Source organism: Sus scrofa, chromosome 5 (genome assembly GCF_054392235.1).
Source record: "Sus scrofa isolate SSC_HxYL_T2T_F1_AM1 chromosome 5, Sscrofa_HxYL_maternal_Yorkshire_Landrace_v2.0, whole genome shotgun sequence".
NCBI classification, from domain to species: Eukaryota; Metazoa; Chordata; class Mammalia; order Artiodactyla; family Suidae; genus Sus; species Sus scrofa.
Window position 1 is genome coordinate 17,709,151 of NC_139387.1, and position 21,705 is coordinate 17,730,855.

Below are 21,705 nucleotides of genomic sequence, written 5' to 3' on the forward strand. Positions count from 1 at the left end.
CTGCAACCTACATCACACTCAGGGCAACGCCGGATCCTCAACCCACTGAGCAAGGCCAGGGATCAAACCCACAACCTCATGGTTTCTAGTCAGATTCGTTAACCACTGAGCCACGATGGGAACTCCTCTGCCTTTACTTCCACTGCGCTTAAAGTTTCATCCCCACATGGGACCCAAAATAACGGAGGTACAGATTAGTAGCGGATAAGTCTCAGCAGAAGTGCTATCATCAGCATTGTGGGTAAGATCATTCTTTATGGTGTGGGACTGACCCAAACACTGAAGGATGGTTAACACCCTCAGAAGCAACCCCCTCCCCACCCCCAGTCAGTGTGATAACCAAAACATCCTCACTTGCCAAAAACTCCCTCCTGGGACAGCTGAAAACCACTTTAACTGATGAGAATAGAGGTGATGTATAATGGGTAATGCATATGCCACAAACATTTAGTTGTAGAACCTTTATAGATTACAAAGTGTTTTCACTATGTTGTCTATTTTAAACATCCTCAAAACCCTGAAAAGTAGTATTATCATCACCCATCTCATAAGGATGAAATTAGCTCAGAAAAGTTAACAGGTGAAGGTCATTCAGCTGGGGGAAAAAAAAGCTATAAAGCTGGATCAGAACCCAATTCTGATTCCAAAATTGATGTTCTTTCTTTCAAAACATCCTTAGCTTGCAAGATCTCAAACCAGCTTCTTCCACCAAGGACAGATGTTTTTTTTAAGCTTCCATGGGAAATATTGGAAAGATCTAGGGACTGGCTCCCCAGCTCCCTTCAAGGAAGCAAGTAAAAACTGAGCAGAAACTACATCTACTCTAAGCTGTAGATAGTTAAAACAGGCTAACCATCTCTGGAGGTACCCAAATACCAGGCTCATGCCTCGTTGTTACTAAAATAGGGACTATGCCATTCTCTAGTCTCGATCTGAATAGAGATGAGCGAGCAGGGCAAGAAGAGAATACATCCCTTCCCTGTTTTTAGAGACCCAGAGGCAGGACCACCAGCCCACCCAGCCCTGGCAATAACCTTTAAGGGTGAAAAGGTGGTAAAAGATATGGGGAGGGAATGAGGAAAGAGATGAGGACTAGAATTGAACCATGGAGGATATGTAACAGCCTAGATCCTTCCTCTACTTGAGAAATTTCTCACATGAATAATTCTGCTATCCCCTTGTGGTTCAGAACAGTATTTAGAACACCCTGCAAGGACCTCAAAGTGCTTTATAAACTGAAAAGAGTATGCATCTTAGCAAAGCAGATGAGGGAAAACTGCTTCCCTAAAACCCTACCCAGGTCCTCCTTGACCCAGCACACATCAACTCCCAACCCAGAACTCTGCTGTGAAGTGATGGAAGACAGAAAGGAGATTCTGGAAAGAGGATTCTGAAAGATAAAGAGAGAAGTAGAGAGGAGGGTGGGAGGCAAAGACAGAGTATCTCGAGGACGGAGAGGCTGCCAGATACTCTACATCTTTCTCAGGGGACTCATTCTCCCACATGAAAGGGAAACGAGACATAAAAATGTGGCTCCACGGAGGGAAGCAAAAAAGAGACTAGAAATGGGAACTCAGGAATTCAAGCCGCCTAGTTCATCTCTATTCTGGAAGGCTCCTCATGGCTGCCCATCTTCAAACCCTCAGTTCCCATACAGTGCTATGCCAAGAGGGGGCCCTCAAGGACCCAGTAAGAAGAAGGGGGCAGGGGCTGTGTGGAGACAGCACTCTCTCTTATCTTCAAAGAATAAGGTCCTTCCTCTTCTCTGAAGTGCATTTCCGAACTGGAATGAACCCCCAGCCTTTCCCTGGCACTGCTTCAGCTCAGCTCAGACTTGGGAGAAACATTTTCCCAGAATGGAGGTGACCAGCCTGGCTGACCAGATAACATGCTGACTTCAGGCAGCCAGCACTGCCGTCCCCGGGGCCGACTACAGTCAGCTCTGGGCCAGATACTTTAGTCTTGACCACAGAACCAGGGTCCTGGCTCTGACCAGCCTTCCCAGGCAACCTTGGGGGCAGGAGAGGATCTGTGCTCTCGTTTCCTCTCCACCTTGGCTTGTTTTTTCACTTCATTGAAGATTAGCTATTTCCACCCCGACAAGTTCCTGTTCTCACCAGCTGTAGAAGTTGTTTCCCCATAGACAGAGCTATGAAGCACTGGTGTGGCTGCCACCTGGACTGTCCCAGCTGCAGAAACAGACCCAGTAAGTCCTAGGCTAAAGGGCTTTTTCATCCCAGATAAAACAGCAGGGAGAAGAAATTAAGGAATAGGAAGCAATTCCAACTCCCCAGTGGATACACTGGTATCCATTTTATTATTAATCTTATGTAATAGTTGATATGCTCTTTCATATGTGACAAATATTTTATAATAAAAAAGTGTGAAAAATATATACATTTATTACACAGAAATTTGTATATATAATAAACCCCCAACAGACAGCCAAGGGCACAAATAAAAGGCGGCCAAAACACTTACGATGAAATGTTAAAAGAAATGCAAAGTAAAACACAATACTATTTGTCACTAATTAAATTGGCAAAGGTGTTTAAAGTAATGGTTAGCTTATCAAGAAAGAGAGACACTATCAGTGGAAAAGGCTATTGGTAGAACTTTTTAGAAGGCATAGTTCTCAAAGGCCTTTAAAAAGCACATACCTTTGATCTAATAATTCCACTTCTGGCAATTTATCCCAAGGAAATAATCAAAGATGCACACAAATACTTATGCACAGGATATTCATTACAGTGTTAATTATAGTAGCAAAAAAGGAGAGAGAGAAATATAAGGCAGTAATAAAATATTATGGAGGGTTTTTTTTGCAACTATGAAATCATGATACTGAAGAATATTTACACAAATGAGAAAATGCTTAAAACAGTAAAATAAAGATCAGTTTAGGAAACAATATGCATGGTATGATTCTAATTGTTAAAATAAATGTAGGTTCATCAAAATGTTAATAGATGGAGAGGTTACAGATGATTTTAGTTCTCTTTATACTTTCTATATATTTTATATTTTCCATATTTTTGCTTTAAATATGCTTAATAAACGTATCTTATTTTCATAATCAGGAGGAAAAAAAAGCCATTCTCAATCCTTCCCTTGTTCCCTCCCTTTAAAGAAACTCACATACATTTTTTTAAAATACCTTTTTTTTTAAAAAAACCATGTCTAAATATGTATTTAGGGTCTTAAAAATATCATATCCTACAATCTACCAAGTTCAATTTTGGGTTTCTCTCCCAAGGCAAACTCCAACTATTTAAAAGTTACAGCCAGATGTTCATCACAGCACTGTTTATGAAGGTAAACGGAAACAAACAACCTAAATGTCCAAAAATAAGAGGATAATTAAGTAGACAATGGTACATTCACTTGATGGACCACTATACAAGCATTTTAAAATATTTACAGGGACTAGCCTGGGAAAACTAATGAAATAACAAAAGCAAAGAAAAAAATAGAAGAAGAAGAAAAGCCAAATTGGATATATACATGCGTGTGTGTGGTGTGTGTATACACATATATATGCTACTATCACAATATTGTACAAAGCCCTATGCAGAGAAAAAACTAGGAAAGGTTTTAAAATATACTATCTTCAGTTGCTAAAGGAATGGTGAAAATATGGACTTTTTTTTTCAGTTTAAATCTTCAATCTGTTCTTCTTTCTAAATTGCCCAAGCTTTTTTTTTTTTTTAGAAAATGAGTATTACTCTAAGACGAAAAAAAAAAAAAAAAAAAAAAAAGCTGAGACTCCTTCTGAGCAATGAAAACATTCCCAAATGACAAGAAGTCCACTGCATCGGTTCCATCCCCCTCCCACCCACTCCCACACCTCCCCAGTCTAAAGTAGGGTCATATGGGAAGGTCAGGGAATGAGGCGCCCCTCGATGGCCTGGGGTCTTTCAGTGAGGTCTCCAAACAAGGGGGTTCCTCTGACCAGCTGCTGTCAAGGGCCCTTTCCCTCCCCCAAGTCCTATCGCAGCCTGAACTAATTCACCACAATCCCCAGGGCTGGGAAAAACATTTCCACCATGGTGATTTGGAACTTGATATTTAGTCCAAGTTTTTCCCAGCCCCTTCCTATGTCACAGGAGGCCTCTCAAAGTCTCTTGACAACTAGCACCCAGGCCAGTTTAGCTCCTACCTTAATACTACGCTTTTAGCAAAACCCCAAGTCATGGGTCATCACTAGGGAAATGCGAAAGAAGGAACCACAGCAGGGACCGCCTGTCACACAGCCCCAACGCTCATGCTCTGAGACCCTCCACCTGAGGGATATCCAGGCCTTTTTCTGGCATCATCAGAACCTTTAGACTTCATCTCAAATCTGTAATAAGTCAGCAAATAGGAAAATCAGGGCGCAAACACAGCAGACAGCTATTCTTCTAAAGCCATCAAAGCCCTTTGCCTCCCCTTTCTATCTAAGGAAAGGCCAGTACTAGCCAGTATACTAGCTTCTGAGCAACTTAGGCTGGATAGTAATCTAGTTAGGACAAAACTCACAGGGGAGTGCTTTAGGAGACCACAGATTGGCTCTTATCACGGTATTAACTAAGGTATTATTAATAAAGGGGAGCTCCAATAACTGCCCATCCTAAACTTGTCAGTCATCAATAGAATAGGGGCTGCTGCCAAGACAAAGGGTAAGGAAGGATCCCAAGGAAACAGTATAACAGCAACTTCACAACCTTTTTAATATCAGGGCACACGTAGAAAATAATATAATTTGTACAGTACACAAGGGGTAAATGGTGGAAGCTGATACAGCCAGAGGGGACCGATCCTGGTCCTGAGCTGCTCCCAGGGCTGAGGGGCTCTGTATCCCAGCACACCAGAAGGAAAGCCCTGAATTAGGGCACCCGGCTAGGTAGGACTCTTGGGAGCCACGTCCTGCACAAATCACCTTATGGCTTCAGACCTCGAGTTCTCCAACCTCGGCTGACAGGCTGTGGGTCAGATCATGTGTCTGCACCAGAAAGCTGGGAGCCTGTGGTCTTGACTCAGCAATGATACAACTTCCCCAGCCAGGGTGCTTTACAGGGGGGGTTTTCCATAGATACCCTGGGACTGGGGAAGCCCTCCAGCAGCAGCATATCCTGAGGCTGGCTATACAGAATGGGGTAATTGGTTTCATCAGATTTCCGAACTTAAAATACCTTTTTGGGAATGCAAGTGATCTCAGATTTGAGTCACTGCTGAGAGCTACAAACTTTCAAACTACCATTTACTGAGCAAAGTACTTGACTTCTAGTTTCGTTAAAGTCACACAATAACCTCATGTGGCAAATACTATTATTATCCTCATTTATAAGAGGAAACTGGGACTCCAAGAAATGAAGTAACTTGCCTGAAGTCAAGCACTTTTCTAACTGGATACTGTGAAGAGCCAATATTTGCACTAGTTTTGACTTGAAAATCCATATGCTTAATCAGGACACCAGTACGTCACCTCAACAAAACCAATAAACAGCTTTTTCTTAAACCAAATCAATCATAGTGAAGCTGACAATCTGGGAAAGAAGATGGTGAAAAAGGAGCAACTTGTCTGACTCTCTTACACCATCAAGAAAAGAAACTAGGAGTTCCCATTGTGGCTCAGCAGTTAACAAACCTGACTGGCATCCATGAGGACGCAGGTTCAATCCCTGGCCTCATTCAGTGGGTTAAGGACCTGGCGTTGCGGTGAGGTGTGGTGTAGGTCTAAGACACGGCTTGGATCCTGCGTTGCAGTGGCCCTGGCGTAGGCTGGTGGCTACAGCTCCGACTGGACCTCTAGCGTGGGACCCTCCATATGCTGCAGGTGGGGCCCTAAAAAAGACACAAAAGACAAAAAAAAAAAGAAAAGAAAAGAAAAGAAACTAATCTATATTAAGAACCTACTGGGTGCCAAGCACCTTATATACATGGCTCACCTAATTCTCAAAATCCCACCAGGATGGGAATTATTAGCCCCATTGTACAGATGAGAAAAATCTAGGCTCAGAGAGGTTAAGACAATTGCTAAGACAGAGCACCTGCTGTCAGGAAATACACCTGAGCCTGTTCCAGGGTCAAACATCCAAGAAACAGTACTGTTCCCAAAGGAGAGTGGAAAGGACATGTTTCATGAACAGAGGAAAGAGGAATCTTTAGGAGCCCCCAGAAAGGATTCAAATCCCCAAGAAAGCATGATTTTTCTCCGTGTTGGAAAACTGGGGTAAAATCCCCTCCTCTCCTAAAACAGCTAACTCGTCCTGGCCTGGCCTGTTTCAGCCCCCTATCATCCACAGCTCAGGCACCGAGAAATAGGACCAAAACAAAAGCCACGAGGAAACAAATCAAAACTTTATACAGAAAGGCAGGCTTGCAAGTGGGTGGTCTGGTCCCAGGCTTGACCTGGGCGCTCTGGCTAGTAATCAGGGTATCGTGTACATTTTGTGAATATTAAGCCATTAATCTGCCAACTAAACAGACTTGTCAGTTAAACTCCAATAAGGACATGATCGACTATGCTTCTGAGCTCTTGCGACAAACAGCCTGGCAGCCCCCATCCACTCTATCTCTGACCATCCCTTTCTCTCCATTCTCTGTAGCTACCTCATGCCACTCCATGGAGGTTTTTACACCCCCACTGGAGTGCAAAATCCCTCCTACTCTTTCCCCAACAGTTGAGCTCTTGTTCTCAAAGGCACCAAGTCCAAGGCTCTCCTCCTCAGCCTCTGAGATGGCCACGGCATATTAGTAATCACTGACTCACCCCATCCCTCTGAGGAGGCTGGGGGAAATGCAGAGGGCCACAGGATGTGTGGCCCAGATCCCTTTGGCCCTTCAGAGAGCTGATGGGCAGAGAGGTACCAGCTTCCCCTCGGAACCCATGTACCCCCCCTGATCTGGCTATGGTGCCAGTGGGCTGGTGTCAGACTCTGCACCATCAGAGTAGGCCAGGATCCCTAGACAGCTTCACTGATGCCAACAGATCTAATCATTCCAAAGCAGATGAAATCCAATAAGGCTGCTAAGTCCACAACTTATTCCTCCTTACAGGCAAAGGCAAAGTCGGCCCTTCAGGCCATAGTAACAATTACTGCAGTACTAACACTGCCTCTTAGAGAGTTCTTTGAGGAACTGGAAACCCTTTCCCCAAGTTTCTCTAAGATTTACCTCTGTTAGTAAATGTTCCATCTCCTAGTTCACTTTCTTTCTCCAAAACTTCATTTTTAGCTCCAACAGATTCTCTGGCTCCATCTCAGTGATACCAGCTCAGATCCTCTCTGTCCACAGAGCCACTGACATCAATGTCCAATTCCCACACCAAAGAATCCCAAAGTCAGCTCTAAAAACTCATCCATACAGATCACTTAGGAACCTACAGAAAGACTAAAAAAAGTACAGCCCCAAAAACCAAACCCAGTCGCTAGGGCTTAACATAAAAAGTGGGGAGGCGGGGGAGGCAGGATGGTTCGTGTATTGTTTCAATTGGAAAAATACACTAGTGAAATGGCTTATCCACATGTTCAGGCCTTTTAGGCAAACCCACTGTAACTTTGCAGGATGCCTGCAGGCCGTTCTGAAAATAAGAGGAATGGCAGCACTCTTTATTCCACCCTCTTCAAGAGCTGCCAGCTCCCCTCCATTCCCTACCCACCCCCCTCTCCCCCAAACATCTGGTCCCGGCTGGGAGTAGGACCCACTCCCTGGAAAGTCTCCATGTTAACATCAGAGGTGGTCTCCCCAGTCAGAGAACGCAGACTTAGGCTGAGGAGTGGGCCGGCCCTGCGCTTCTGAATTCCCCCCGCACCAGCCAGAGGCTTAGGAGTGAGAATTCTAAGGACCTGGGGAGACTGTCAGGGAAGTGGGGCGGGGGGGGGGGGGAGCGAGAAGGGCGGCAGAAGGGGGAGGGGCGAGGAAGAAGTCTGGGTCCCGGGGCGGTCCCGGGCTGGGGACCCCTCCTCTTAAGCGTCCAGCGGTTGAGGCGGTCGGTCGGGAGGTCCCTGATGGGGCTGCTCAGAGGTTCCCGGGAAGGCGCTGGGGGCCGAGGTCTGTCCAAGGCCCTGACTGAAGAGGTGGACCGGACCAAGGGACTCGGGCAAAGTCCCACCTGAGGCGCTGGGACCTGGGGGGGGGGGGGGCGGTAGGAGGGGGAAGGGACTAGGCTCGGCTCTTACCAGCACCAAGGCGAACCTCTCCTCCAGCTCACAGGGCTCAGGCATCGGCATCTTGCCGGTCGGCGGCAGCAGCGAGACAGAGGGCGGCTCGCCCGGGCTCCCCTCGGTGCTCTCCAGGTTGCCCATCGCTGCGGGGCCCCCTCGGGGGCCTCAGCCCCCCACCTCCAAGCCCGGGGGTCTTGGGCTGGGCCTGTCGGACTCGGCTCCTCCCTCAGGGCCGGCTACCCTAGTCCCGACTCCTCGGCCGGGTCGGGGGCTGAGGGGCTCCTTAGGGTCCGGCAAGACCCGGAGCGGACAGCGGCACCGAAGCGACCGGCTCCAGCTAAAACCCGCCGCCTCGCCGCTCTCAGCGCGCCGCCCCGGCGCTGCCCCTCCCCGCCCCCCGCGCTCTTTCCCTTCCCCCCCCTACTTCGCTTCCTCCCACCCACTCCCGGCCGGGACTCCGGCTTCCCCCCCGAGCGCCGACTGCAGCCGCGCGCCCCATTCATGCAGGCCCCGCCTCTCGCCCACGGGCCTCCCGGGCAGCCCGCCTCGCCCCGCCCCCTCCTGAGTCCGATTGACGGCCTCAACTGCCAATCACAGTGCCTCCAGCACCGCGGTGGCCTCGCGCCTGGCGCTTGGCGCGCCCTGGCGGCCCTGGTGCGTATCTAATCATCGCAGTTGCTGAGGGCGTGAGGTGTTGGGTTGGTCCCTGGGAAACGGCCCTTTACCATAATAGCTCATAATATATACAAATAAATAAGATACAGGGCACCGAGTGAACAGATAACTGCAAGAGAAGTAGAAACGTCTAGGATACTCAGAAGTGGGAGAGAGACCACACCTGTTAGAGTCACGGTAAGAGGGAGAATTTGAATCGGGCATTTAGGAATGGGGACTACCTTAACTGCCTGAGACAGGTGAAAAGGATTTAGGAGAGGACCTTACCGACGTTCAAACGTTGATCTGCTTGAATGTGAAAATGGTGAGGCAGGAGAAGGATGCTGCTCTGGGCTAGGTCTATTGGGAGGGTCGTCATTTATGATGTGATGGCCTTCTGTTGTTTCTGCCACCCTGCATACCTCTTCCTCAAGCGATAACATCCCGTCTCCTTTTAGGGAACTACGTTCGCCTGTCCTCAGTCCATGTAGAGCTGAACTTCACCTCCATTCCAGGAGGTCCCATGACCCAGGCCTGGCGAATCAAAGCATTTTCTTCCTCTACCTTTGGAGACTGTTTTAGGAATTGACAGTTGACTTAAGCCAGAATATAAAACTCATTTCTAAGGCTTTCACTGGAATAATCAAGAAAGAGACATTCTCTTGGAGTTCCCATCGTGACTCAGTGGAAACAAATCTGGCTAGCATCCATGAGGACGCAGGTTCGATCCTTGGACTTGCCCTGTAGATTAAGGATCTGGTGTTGCCTTGAGCTGTGGTATAGGTTGAAGAGGTGGTTCAGATCTGGCGTTGCTGTGGCTGTTGTTTAGGCCAGCAGCTGTAGCTCTGATTCAATCTCTAGCCTGGGAACCTCGATGTGCCTCAGGTGTGGCCCTAAAAAGACTTAAAAAAAAAAAAGAGGCAATCTCTTCCCATACCATCACCCATAACACTTCAAGCTTGCTTGAGAATGAAGCCAATGCAGAGGAAAGCAAATGCTAAGGAGTTCCCTTGTGATGCAGTGGATTAAGGATCTGGCACTGTCACTGCAGTGACTGGGGTCATTGTTATGGTGCAGGTTCAGTCCCTGGCCCAGGAACTTCCACATGCTGCAAGTGTGGTCAAAAGGAAAACAGAACAACACCATACCAAGAACCTGAATCCAATTATGCCTGAAGTTATCACCTTGACTTTGCATTCATTTATTCAACAAATATTTACTAAAAAGCTCATTATATGTCAAATACTGTTTTACGCATTGAAGATACATCTGTGAACAAAAAAGACATACATCTTGCTCTCCTGGAATTTGCATTATGGGTAGAAGAAGAGGTAGACAATAAACTAAGTAAAATGTACAGATGTCAGTGATCAATGTTAGTAAAAATAAAATGGAAAGGAGAGAGGTGGAAGGGGGTTAAAATTTTAAACAGGATGATCAGAGCAGACCTCACTGATAAAATAACATTTGGATAAAGAGCTGAAACAGTGAGGAAATAAGCCATGTGACTATGTGGGGGACGAGTGATCTAGACAGAGGGAATGGCAGCTGCATAGTATGTCTAATGTATTTGAGAAGCAGGAAGGAGACCAATGTGGCTGGAGTGCAATGAGCAAAGGGAAGGGTAGTAAAAGATGAGGTCAGAGGAGTTCCTGCTGTGTGGGTTAAGGAGCCAGTGTTGCTGCAGCTGTGGCATAGGTCACAGCTGTGGCTCAAGTTCAGTTCCTGGTCCAGGAACTTCCATATGCCACAGGTTTGTGGGGGGCAGTGGGGGAGGAGATGAGGTCACAAGGGTAACCATAAGTCATATTGTGTAGGGTGTTGTAGGCTACTGCAAAGACTTTGATTTTTCTCTAAGTGGAACAGGTAGCCATTGGATGATTTTGAGCAGAAGAGTGGTATGATCTAACTTATGTTTTAAAGGATTTTCTGGCTCTTGCATTGAATCAAACTGAAAGAGACATGGGGCCTGAAGGCCAGTTAAGGAGGCTATTGCAATAATATAGGTGAGAGATGATGGTAGTTTGGAGCAGGGTAGTAGCTGTACAGGTAGCGAGAAATGGTCAGAGTCTCCATGGATTTGAAAGTAAAGCCAATAAAATTGTTTGACAGTGTGAATGTAGAGGGGAATGGAAGTTAACTCCAAAGCATTTCACCTAAGCAACAGGGAAACTGACGTTTCTAGTAACTGAAATGGAGAAAGACTGTGGGAGGAGTAGATTTGGTGAGAGACAGCCAAAGGGGGAAGCTCAGGAATAGTGTTTTGGTCATATTGAGTTTGATTTGCAGATCGGACATCCAATTAGAGGTAGTCACTAGATGACTGGAAATGTATGAGACTGGAGAAGCAGGCTGACGATATTAATCATCAGCATATTGATGCTATTTAAAGCTGATATATTCTACTTTTGTGTAAGTCAGTCTGAGTTAGGTTTCTATTGTTTACAACCAAAAAGTGGAGTCCAGGGAATTCCCGTCGTGGCTCAGCAGAATGAACCCAACTAGTTTTCATGAGGATGAGGTTTCAGTCCCCGGCTTGCTCAGTGGGTTAAGAATCCGGTGTTGCTGTGAGCTGTGGTATAGGTTGTAGACGTGGCTCGGATCTGGCGTTGCTATGGCTGTGGTGTAGGCCAACAGCTGCAGCTCCGATTAGACCCCTAGCCTGGGAACCTCCATATGCTACAGATGCGGCCTTAAAAAGGAAAAAAAAAAAAAATGGAGTCCTTGTCTTTGCAGACCACTGAAACTCCCAGGAAGCTCAGCTTCTTCCAGTCAGTTGGACAAATCAGTTAATTCACATCTTGTCCCCTGTTTTCCTCCCCCACCCCACCCCAAACATACTTTCCCAATTGCTATAGCTGACTCTTCTAGGATAGACAAGCTATAACAAAACTAAAGACTTCCACTAGACAAAAATTTAGAATTCAAGAGGGGAAATAATTCATCAGTCATTTATTATGGATGCTCAAGTGATAGCTAGCAGAAAGGAAAGACTTGACAAGACAGAAACAGCAGTGTACTAACCTGTGCGATTGCTTGATACCAAACCTTTATTTCAGGTTTTGTTGACCACCAAATTTCTATACTCTAGGGTCTTCTGGAATCTGCTAGGTTACTGCATTCCTTGCTAACTCTCTGTTCACTCACCTTCAAAGCTTTCTTACTTTATAAAGGTTAAGTCCAAAACAGAATCTGTTATTCAGTGATGTGTATCATCTCCAAACCCCAATGCCTCTTCAATCTACTTTTCCTATCTTACCTGACTCTAATACTCATGAATGCTTTGCTTCAGCTGGAAAGATCCATCTCCATACATTTGCTGTGCAATCTTATGTCTTCAGCTTTGATCCTTGCGGTAAGACAGAGTAACGATTCCCTAAAGTATCCACATCCTAATCCCAAGAACCTGTGAATATGTTATTTTATGTGGCAAAAGGGACTTTGCAGATTAGATTAAGTTAAGGATCTTGAGATGGAAGATTATCCTGGATTGTCTGAGTGAGCTCAGTGTAACCACAAGGTCCTTAAAGGGGAAGGCAGGAGGATCAGGAGAAGGAGATGTGACAACAGAAGCAGAGGTCAGGGTGATGCAGGGTCATAAGCCAAAGGATGTAGCAACCTCTAGAGTTGGAAAAGGCAAGGAAACAGATTCTCCTCTAGAGTTTTTAGAAGGAACACAGTCCTAACACTTTAATTTGAGCCATGTAGGACCTATTTTCAGATGTCTGACCTCTAAGATAACTATCTAACTATAAGATAATAAACCCATGTTGTTTTAAGCCGCTAAGTTTGTGGCCATTTGTTAGAGCAGCAGTAGGAGACATATATAGTCCTGCTGTGTCCCTGATCTGGATTTCCACTTTCTTCTAAGTGGCCTCTTCAAAAATCCCCCAGATTCAGCATAATCTTTGGTTCTTAACAAGATGCAGCAACCACTGTTGGATGCTTATCATGTGCAAAGCATCTGGCTAAATACCAGTAGATAGAAAAAGAATACAAGATACAAAGATGAGTAAGAGATACCCCCTTCATGGTCTCCCCACCACCACCACTCCCTATGACTTCAAAAGACCTCACAGTCTGGGCAGGGGAGGAAAGGCAGAGAGGAGGAGGAGGATGGACTAAGTTTGAAGGCACCAGATAGGATCATTGGCATTATATTAATGGGTACCAGCTTTTAAATCCCATCCTGCTGTTCTCCTAGATTTAAATGATCCTGATTCTTATTTTCTCTACTTTTCACTTGGAGCTTAATTCAGTGATCTTACTGAGAGTCGACTCCATGCAAGACACTGGGCTTGGTGCCATGAAGGATACCCAATGTGTCACTCGTGGTTCTTGAACTGCCTTTTGTTTAATTTTTTGTGTATGTCTTGTCTGGACTGTGGGCTTTTTTTTTGTTTGTTTATATAAGATAGATGTATCCAGTGCCTGCTTTGTTTCAAGTATAAACGAAGATTCAATGATGAATGGGTGTCTTTCTTTCATGTTCTCAGAATCTAATAGGAAAGACTCTCAAAATTATGTTTACAAAACAATATGATACGTTTTGTAATAAACGGGTGTGCAAAGTGCTGCCTAAGCCTTCAGGGAGTAGATGACACTTGAGCCAGGGCTAAAGGATAGGACAAATGGATGTGTCAGTGGAAAAAGTGAGACTGTGATGGAAAGAGGCGTGATCAGGAAGGGGAAAAGGCATTTCAGGAAGGTGGAACCATGCAGGTGAAAATGGAGAACTGTGAAAGAACATGGAATGTCTGAGCAGTGGTAAGAATTTCAGTGAGACTATGGAGTTCCATCATGGCTCAGTGGTTAATGAATCCAACTAGGAACCATAAGGTTATGGGTTCGATCCCTGGCCTCACTCAGTGGGTTAAGGATCCGGTGTTGCCATGAGCTGTGGTGCAGTTTGCAGATGCAGTCGGATCCCATGTTGCTGTGGCTGTGGCATAGGCTGGTGGCTATATCTCCAATTAGACCCCTAGCCTGGGAACCTCCATATGCCATGGGTGTGGCCCCAGAAAAGACAAAAACAAAAAACAAAAAAAAGAATTTCAGTGAGGCTAAAGCATAGAGTATGTAGTGGGAGGACAGGAGACAAAGCTAGAAAGGAGTTAGTTCCTCTAGAAAGTTTAGAGGAGTTCCTGTTGTGGCGCAGTGGAAATGAATCTGACTAGGAACCATGAGGTTGTGGGTTCGAGCCCTGGTCTTGCTCAGTGGGTTAAGGATCCGGCGTTGGCATGAGCTGTGGTGTAGATCACAGATGCAGCTCAGTTTCAGAGTTGCTATGGCCGGCAGCCATACCTCCAATTGGACCCCTAGCCTAGGAACCTCCGTATGCCACAGGTGCAGGTGCAGCCCTAAAAAGCAAAAAAAAAAAAAGTTTAGAGGCATCTCATGCTCAGCTGAGCCCTTTATGCTGTAGATAGTCCTGTGTCCTAGACAGTTTTTAAGTATACTCTTTGAAAAGATTCCTTTTTTATTTATTTATTTTTTAATGGCCTCACCTGCAGCGTATGGAAGTTCCTGGGCCAGGGATTGACTCTGAGCAGCAGCTGCAATCTATGCCACAGCTGCGGCCATGCTGAATCCTTTAACCCACTGCCAGGCCAAGGATTGAATCCAGGCTTCCGCAGTTACCCAAGCCACTGCAGTCAGATTCCTAACCCACTGCACCACAGTGGGAACTCCTGAAAAGATTCCTTTAGCAGCATTTGAGAATACAGAGAGGTCTGCAGAGATGATATGGAGAAGAGAAGGCCCAGAAGAAAATCAAGACGGAGAGAGGGGAGTTCCCATCATGGCTCAGGGGTAACAAGCCCAACTAGTATCCATGAGGAAGTGGGTTTATTTATTTATTTTTTGTGTCTTTTTGCCTTGTCTAGGGCAGCACCCACAGCATATGGAGGTTCCTAGACTATGGGTCTAATTGGAGCTATAGCCGCTGACCTATGCCAGAGCCACAGCAACGTGGGATCCGAGCTGCGTCTGTGACCCACACCACAGTTCATGGCAACGCTGGATCCTTAACCCACTGAGCGAAGCCAGGGCTGGAACCCTCAACCTCATGGCAGCTCAAATCTTGTGTTGCTGTGGCTGTGGTGTAGGCCAGCAGGTGAAGCTCCAATTCAACCCCTAGCCATGGGTACAGCCCTAAACACACACACACACACACACACACACACACACACACACACACACACACACACACACACAAAAGGATAGGGAGATGAAGAGCAGTAAAATTGGGGGAAAATATTACATTAGTTCATTCAGGCCACTATAATAAAATACCAGAGACTGGGTGCCTTAAACAACAGAGGTTTATTTTCTCACGGTCCTAGAGGCTGGAAATCCAAGATCAAGGTGCCATGGGTGTTGGTTTCTGGTGAGCCCTTTCTTCCTGGCTTGTAGATGTCCTCCTTCTGGCTGTGCCCCCATGTGGCCTTTCCTCTGTACTCACATGGAAAGAGGGCTCTAGTGTCTCTCTTCCTCTTTTTTTTTTTTTTAAAGGCCGAACCCACAGCATATGGAGGTTTCCAGACTAGGGGTCAAATTGGAGCTGTAGCCGCCGGCCTACACCACAGCCACAGCAACGCCATATCTGAGCCATGTCTGTGACTTACACCACAGCTCATGGCAACACTAGATCCCTAACCCATCGAGTGAGGCCAGGAATCAAACTTGCATCCTCATGGATACTAGTCAGATTCGTTTCCACTGAGCCACGGGAACTCCTCTTTCTCTTTTTAATGAGGACAACATCCTATCAGATTATCACCTCATCCTTATGACCTCCTTAAACCTTAATTACCTCCCAAATGGCCCTATCACCAAATACCGTCACACTGTCAACATATGGATGTGGGGAGGACACAATTCAGTCTATGATAGAGCTAGCCCTGAGATAGAATCCACAAGACTTAGTTACCTATTAGGTAACAGTGACTAGTATTTTGGAGTTCCTGTTGTGGCTCAGTGGTTAACGAATCCGACTAGGAACCATGAGGTTTCGGGTTCGATCCCTGGCCTCGCTCAGTGGGTTAAGATTCTGGCCTTGCCTTGAGCTGTGGTGTAGGTTGCAGACACGGCTCAGATCCCATGTTGCTGTGGCTCTGGTGTAGGCCGGCAGCCACAGCTCCGATTAGACCCCTAGCCTGGGAACCTCCACATGCCATGGGAGCAGCACTAGGAAAGGCAAAAAGACACACACCAAAAAAAACAACAACAACAAAAAAGTGACTAGCATTTTTATACTGCTTTATAATAAACAGTGATGTCCCTACATCCATTATCTGGTTGGACCTTCACAGTGTAGAAGGGAGATATTGTCATTCTCCTCATTGCATAAATTAGTAAACAGACTAAAAGCAATTAAATAATATGTCCAAGGCCTTATAGCTAGTAAGTGAAGACCCTGGCACTGAACCTGGCCTTGGACTCGGAATCCCATGCTATTCTGATTCTCGTGTGAGAAGTAGTGGGGTGAAGAAGACTGAAAAGTGGAGTTCCCGTTGTGGCTCAGTGGAAACAAACCTGACTAGCATGCATGACAATGCAGGTTTGATCCCTGGCCTTGCTCAGTGGGTTAAGGATACAGTGTTGCCATGAGCTGTGGTGTAGGTCACAGACATAGTTCCGATCCCCCGTTTCTGTGGTTGTGGTGTAGGCTGATGGCTACAGCTTCGATTCAACCTCTAGCCTGGGAATTGCCATATGCCATGGGTGCGGCCCTAAAAAAAAAAAAAAAAAAAAAAAAAAAAAATGTTGAGGCTGGCCTGAGGATGCTTGACCCTTAGTCTCCAGAGAAGCCCAGAATCTCTCTTAGTTTGATGGGTTCCACCTTCTTACTCAGAACACTTTCAAACCCCTGCCTCTGCCTGCTCCCTTCCCACCTAGGAAGCTCCTACCTGATCACTAGCCCCATCTGATAAGGTCTTTAGAAACACACATCTTCTCCTTCTCTCTTCTTTTTTTTCTGGGAGGTGTGTATGTGGGAAATGTGAATGCAGAAATTTTAAACTTTTTCTTAATAATTTACACTATTATTATTGGAGTTCCCATGGTGGCGCAGTGGTTAACAAGTCCGCCTGGGAACCGTGAGGTTGTGGGTTCGATCCCTGGCCTTGCTCAGTGGGCTAAGGAGCCGGTGTTGCCGTGAGCTGTGGTATAGGTTGTAGACGCAGCTCGGATCCCACATTGCTGTGGCTGTGGTGTAGGCTGGCAGCTACAGCTCTGATTAGACCCCTAGCCTGGGAACCTCCATATGCCACGGGAGCAGCCCTATAAAAGGAAAAAAGACAATAATAATAATAATAATAATTTACACTATTATTAGATAGAAGAAGCCTTCCTCCTGGCTGGCTAATTCCTACTCATCCATTAAAACTAGGCTTACACGTCACTTCTTTGATAACTTCTCCAAATTTGATGAGAACATGTCTGAGAGCACATAATGTCCCAATATCTCTTTCATCATATTATGAATCATCAGATTGTGTAAGCTTCTTCAGGGCAAGCTGGTATTCCTAATATCTAGAAATAGCACCCACGTTGTGTCGGTTACATGCTCATTGAACAAATGAATGACTTCATACATTGTGACATTCTTCCTAAACCACGGGGCCCTTTGATTCATTATTATTCAGATATGGTCTGACTGCTGGTATCACTGAGGGTTCAAGGCAGGAAACAAAACCCCCCTACCAAACAGTATAAGGATATATCAGGACATAGGTGCTTCCAAAATCAACTGGAAAGTCTAGAGGGCCCACTCTGGCTGAAACTCTAGCAATGAGTTCCAGAACATGATAAAAAGTGCTCCTTGGAGTTCCCGTCATGGCGCAGTGGAAACGAATCCAACTGGGAACCATGAGGTTGAGGGTTCGATCCCTGGTCTTGCTCAGAGGGTTAAGGATCTGGCGTTGCCATGAGCTGTGGTGTAGGTCACAGATGCGGCTTGGATGTGGCGTTGCCATGGCACTGGCGTAGGCCAGCAGCAACAACAGCTCCAACTAGACCCCTAGCCTGGGAACCTCCATATGCCGCGTGTGGCCCTAAAAAGACAAAAAAAAAAAAAAAAAAAAAAAAGTGCTCCTCAGGGAAGCTGCTACCTCTGCCATAGTCGGGGGTGGGAGGGCACCTGGAGGTCTCCATTGATGATGGGGCTTGAGAGCAGGTACTTGCAACTGTGATCAAGGAATCAGGACATTGCCACTTACCCTCTGATGCAACCACCTCTCAATATTTGCAAAGCTTGACATCACTGGAATATATCACATCCCAATGGCCTTGCTTACCAGGAGAAATAGCCAGAGTAACAGCATGATGGCCTTTGTTTCACGTCTGCCTTCTAAATCCCACTTGGTACATCTGACTGGCTGCAAGGTATTTTGAGAAATATAATCCTTATCTGTTCAGCCTCTGCAATATAGGAAGCACACTAGAAGGAGAATACATGCTGGGAATACGGGAATATATGTCAAATGCTCATTAACCATATCCACCATTCTGCTTGTGTGGATCTACTCGATGTCTACCTGTAACTGGGTCTCCTCCTCTCCACTCCACCCCGACTGGTTTAATCTCTGGTCCTGTCTCTCTAGTCTTCTCCTTCAGACTACAGTTTGCCCTCTCTGACAACATTTCTTAGCCATCCTTAGCACAATCCTTAAAAAGAGAAGTGAAGGAGTTCCCATCATGGCTCAGCAGGTTAAGAACCCAACTAGTATCCATGAGGATACAGGTTCAATCCCTGGCCTTGCTTAGTGAGTTAAGGGATCTGGCGTTGCTGTGAGCTGTGATGTAGGTCACAGATGTGGCTCAGATCCCACATTGCTGTGGCTGTGACACAGGCTGGCAGCTGCAGCTCTGATTTGATCCCTGGCCTGAGAACTTCCATATGCCTCAGGTGCAGTCCTAAAAGGAAAGAAAGAAAAAAAAAAAGACAAATGAATATACCTCATTAAAGTTAAAAATGAATGCTCATTGAAAGGTATTGTTAAGAGGACTGAAAATAAGCCACAAACCAGGAGAAAGTATTGCAGGTCACATATGTGACAAAGGATTCATATCAAGAACATAGAAATAACTCTCAAAAATCAATAATAGGAAAACAAGCAGAAGTTCTCTTGTGGTGCAGTGGGTTGAGGATCCAGTGCTGACACTGCAGTGGCTTGGGTCACTGCTGTGGTGCAAGTTCTATCCCTGGCCTGGAACTTCCATATGCCATGAGCACAGCCAAATAAAAAGAAAAAAAGAAAAGGAAAATGAACAGCCCAATAAAAAAATGGGGTAGGAGTCCCCCCACCAACCCGTGGTGCACTGGGTTAAGAAATAAGAATCCGGAGTTCCCGTCGTGGCGCAGTAGTTAACGAATCCGACTAGGAACCATGAGGTTGCGGGTTCGGTCCCTGCCCTTGCTCAGTGGGTTAACGATCCGGCGTTGCCGTGAGCTGTGGTGTAGGTTGCAGACGCGGCTCGGATCCTTCGTTGCTGTGGCTCTGGCGTAGGCTGGTGGCTACGGCTCCGATTGGACCCCTAGCCTGGGAACCTCCATATGCCGCGGGAGCAGCCCAAGAAATAGCAAAAAAAAAAAAAAAAAGACAATAAATAAATAAATAAATAAATAAATAAATAAATAAATAAATAAAAGAAATAAGAATCCAACTGCAGTGGCTGCAGAGGGGTACGTTCAATCCCCAGTGATTGCAGTGGGTTAAAGGATCCAGCAGCGCTTGCTGCAGCTGCAGCTGGAATTCAATCCCTGGTCTGGGAACTTCTATATGCCATGGGGGGTGTCCATAAAAAAAAGAAAAGAAAAGAAAATTGGACAAATATTTAAAGAGATTGTTCAGCAAAGAAGATACTGGACAAATAAACACATGAAAAGATGGTATCATTAGTCATTAGGGAAATGCAAATTAAAACCACAGTGAGATACTCCTATACACCTAACATTTCAAAGTCTGATATAGGAGTTTCCATTGTGGCTCAGCAGTTAATGAACCCAACTAGCGTCCATGAAGACGTGGTTTTGATCCCTGGCCTCAGCAGGTTAAGGATCTGGCATTGCCAAGAGCCGTGGTGTAGGTCACAGATGAGGCTTGGATCTGGCATTGCTGTGGCTGTGGTGCAGGCTGATGGCTACAGCTCCAATTGGGCCCCTAGCCTGGGAAACTCCCTATACTGTGGGTGCAGCCCTAAAAAGACAAAAAAAAAAAAATTAAAATAAATAAATAAATGTCTGACATGAATATAGGTGAGGATGTGTAGAAACTGGATCTCTCATATGCTGCTGGTGGGGGTGTAAAGTGAATGGTACAACCGTTTTGGAAAACAAAAATGTGACAGTTTTTTAAAAAGTTAAACATATACCTACCATATGTTTTTGTTTTTGTTTTTGTTTTCTTTTTTTTTGGCTGCACTGGTGGCAAGCAGAAGTTCTGGGGCCAGGGATCAAACCTGCACCACAGCAGCATTCCAAGCTACAGCTGTGACAATGCCAGATCCTTAACCCACTACGCCACCAGGGAACTTCAGTCATTCTACTCCTAGATATTTTCTTTCTCTTTTTTTTTAGGGCTGCACCTGTGACATACGGAAGTTCCCAGGCTAGGGGTATAATCAGATCTGCAGCTGCTGACCTATACCACAGTCACAGCCACAGCAACACAATCTGAGCCAAGTCTGCGACCTGCACTACAGCTCGTGGCAATGCCGGATCCTTAACCCATTGAGTGAGGCCAGGGATCAAACCTGTGTCCTCAAGGATACTAGTCAGATTTGTTTCCACTGAGCCATGACAGGAACTCCCACTCCTAGATATTTAACCCCCTAAAAAGGAAATAGATGGCGGAATTCCCATCATGGCTCAGTGGTTAACGAATCTGACTGGGAACCATGAGGTTTTGGGTTCGATCCCTGGCCTTGCTCACTGGGTTAAGGATCCAGTGTTGCTGTGAGCTGTGGTGTAGGTCGCAGACGTGGCTCGGATCCTGCGTTGCTGTGGCTGTGGCATAGGCTGGCAGCTACAGCTCTGATTCGACTGCTAGCCTGGGAACCTCCATATGCTGCATGTTTAGCCCTAAAAAAAGCAAAAAAAAAAAAAAAAAAAAAAGGAGATAGATGAGCACAGAAAGACTTGTACTTCTACACAGATATTCTTGGCACTTTATTTCTAGTAGCAAAAAAACTGGAAATGATCCCAGGGTCCATTTCTGGATGAATGAATAAACAATTTATAGTAATCCATACAATGGGATACTTCTCGGGAATAAAAAGTAATGAGGAATTTCATGGTTGTGCAGCAGGTTAGGGATCTGGCATTGTCACTGCTGTGGTTTGGGTCACTGCTATGGCGTGGGTTCAGTCCCTGGCCCTGAAAACTTCTGCATGCACAACGATGAATAAATCTTAAATCTATGCTGAGTAAAAAGAGGCCGAAGGAAAAGAGTGCATTATTTTATGATTCCAACAACTAAAATTCTAGAAAATTCAAACTGAACTGTAGTGGTAGAAAGCAGGTCAGTGGTTGCCATGGAGTAGGGGAGGGTGAAGGCAAGAGAGGTTACAGAAGGGCCTGAGGAAATTTAGGGGAGTAAGGGGTATGTTCATTACCTGATTATGATGATAATTCACATCAAAACTCATGAAGCTGTACGCTTTAAATATGGGCAGTTTATTGTATATGTCAATTATACCTAAACAAAGTTATTTAAAAATTAAAATGAAGCAAAGGCATTTGGACTGAAAAAAAAAAAACCAAAACAAAACCCTTATACTCCTTGTGTGTATTCACTTGTGTGAGTGTTGTCTGTCTTCCCCAGTAGAGTGAAAACTACGTAAAGGCTGGGGCCATGCCCATATGCACTGGTGTGTCTCTAATGTTTAATGCAGAATCTGGTGC

At 45.7% G+C, this 21,705-nt stretch overlaps 1 protein-coding gene across 8 annotated transcripts in view; it reads right to left on the reverse strand.

Annotated features, from left to right (window-relative positions):
• Positions 1-8,498, reverse strand: part of FMNL3 (formin like 3) — a 53,355-nt gene extending 44,857 nt beyond the window's left edge. For all 8 annotated transcript variants that reach the window (XM_021091616.2, XM_021091614.2, XM_021091615.2 and 5 more), the window contains exon 1: positions 8,160-8,498. In XM_021091616.2, the coding sequence (XP_020947275.1) occupies positions 8,160-8,285 (126 nt within the window). In that variant the 5' untranslated portion in view covers positions 8,286-8,498. The remainder of the gene's footprint in view (positions 1-8,159) is intronic.
• Between the last annotated feature and the right edge of the window lie 13,207 nt (positions 8,499-21,705).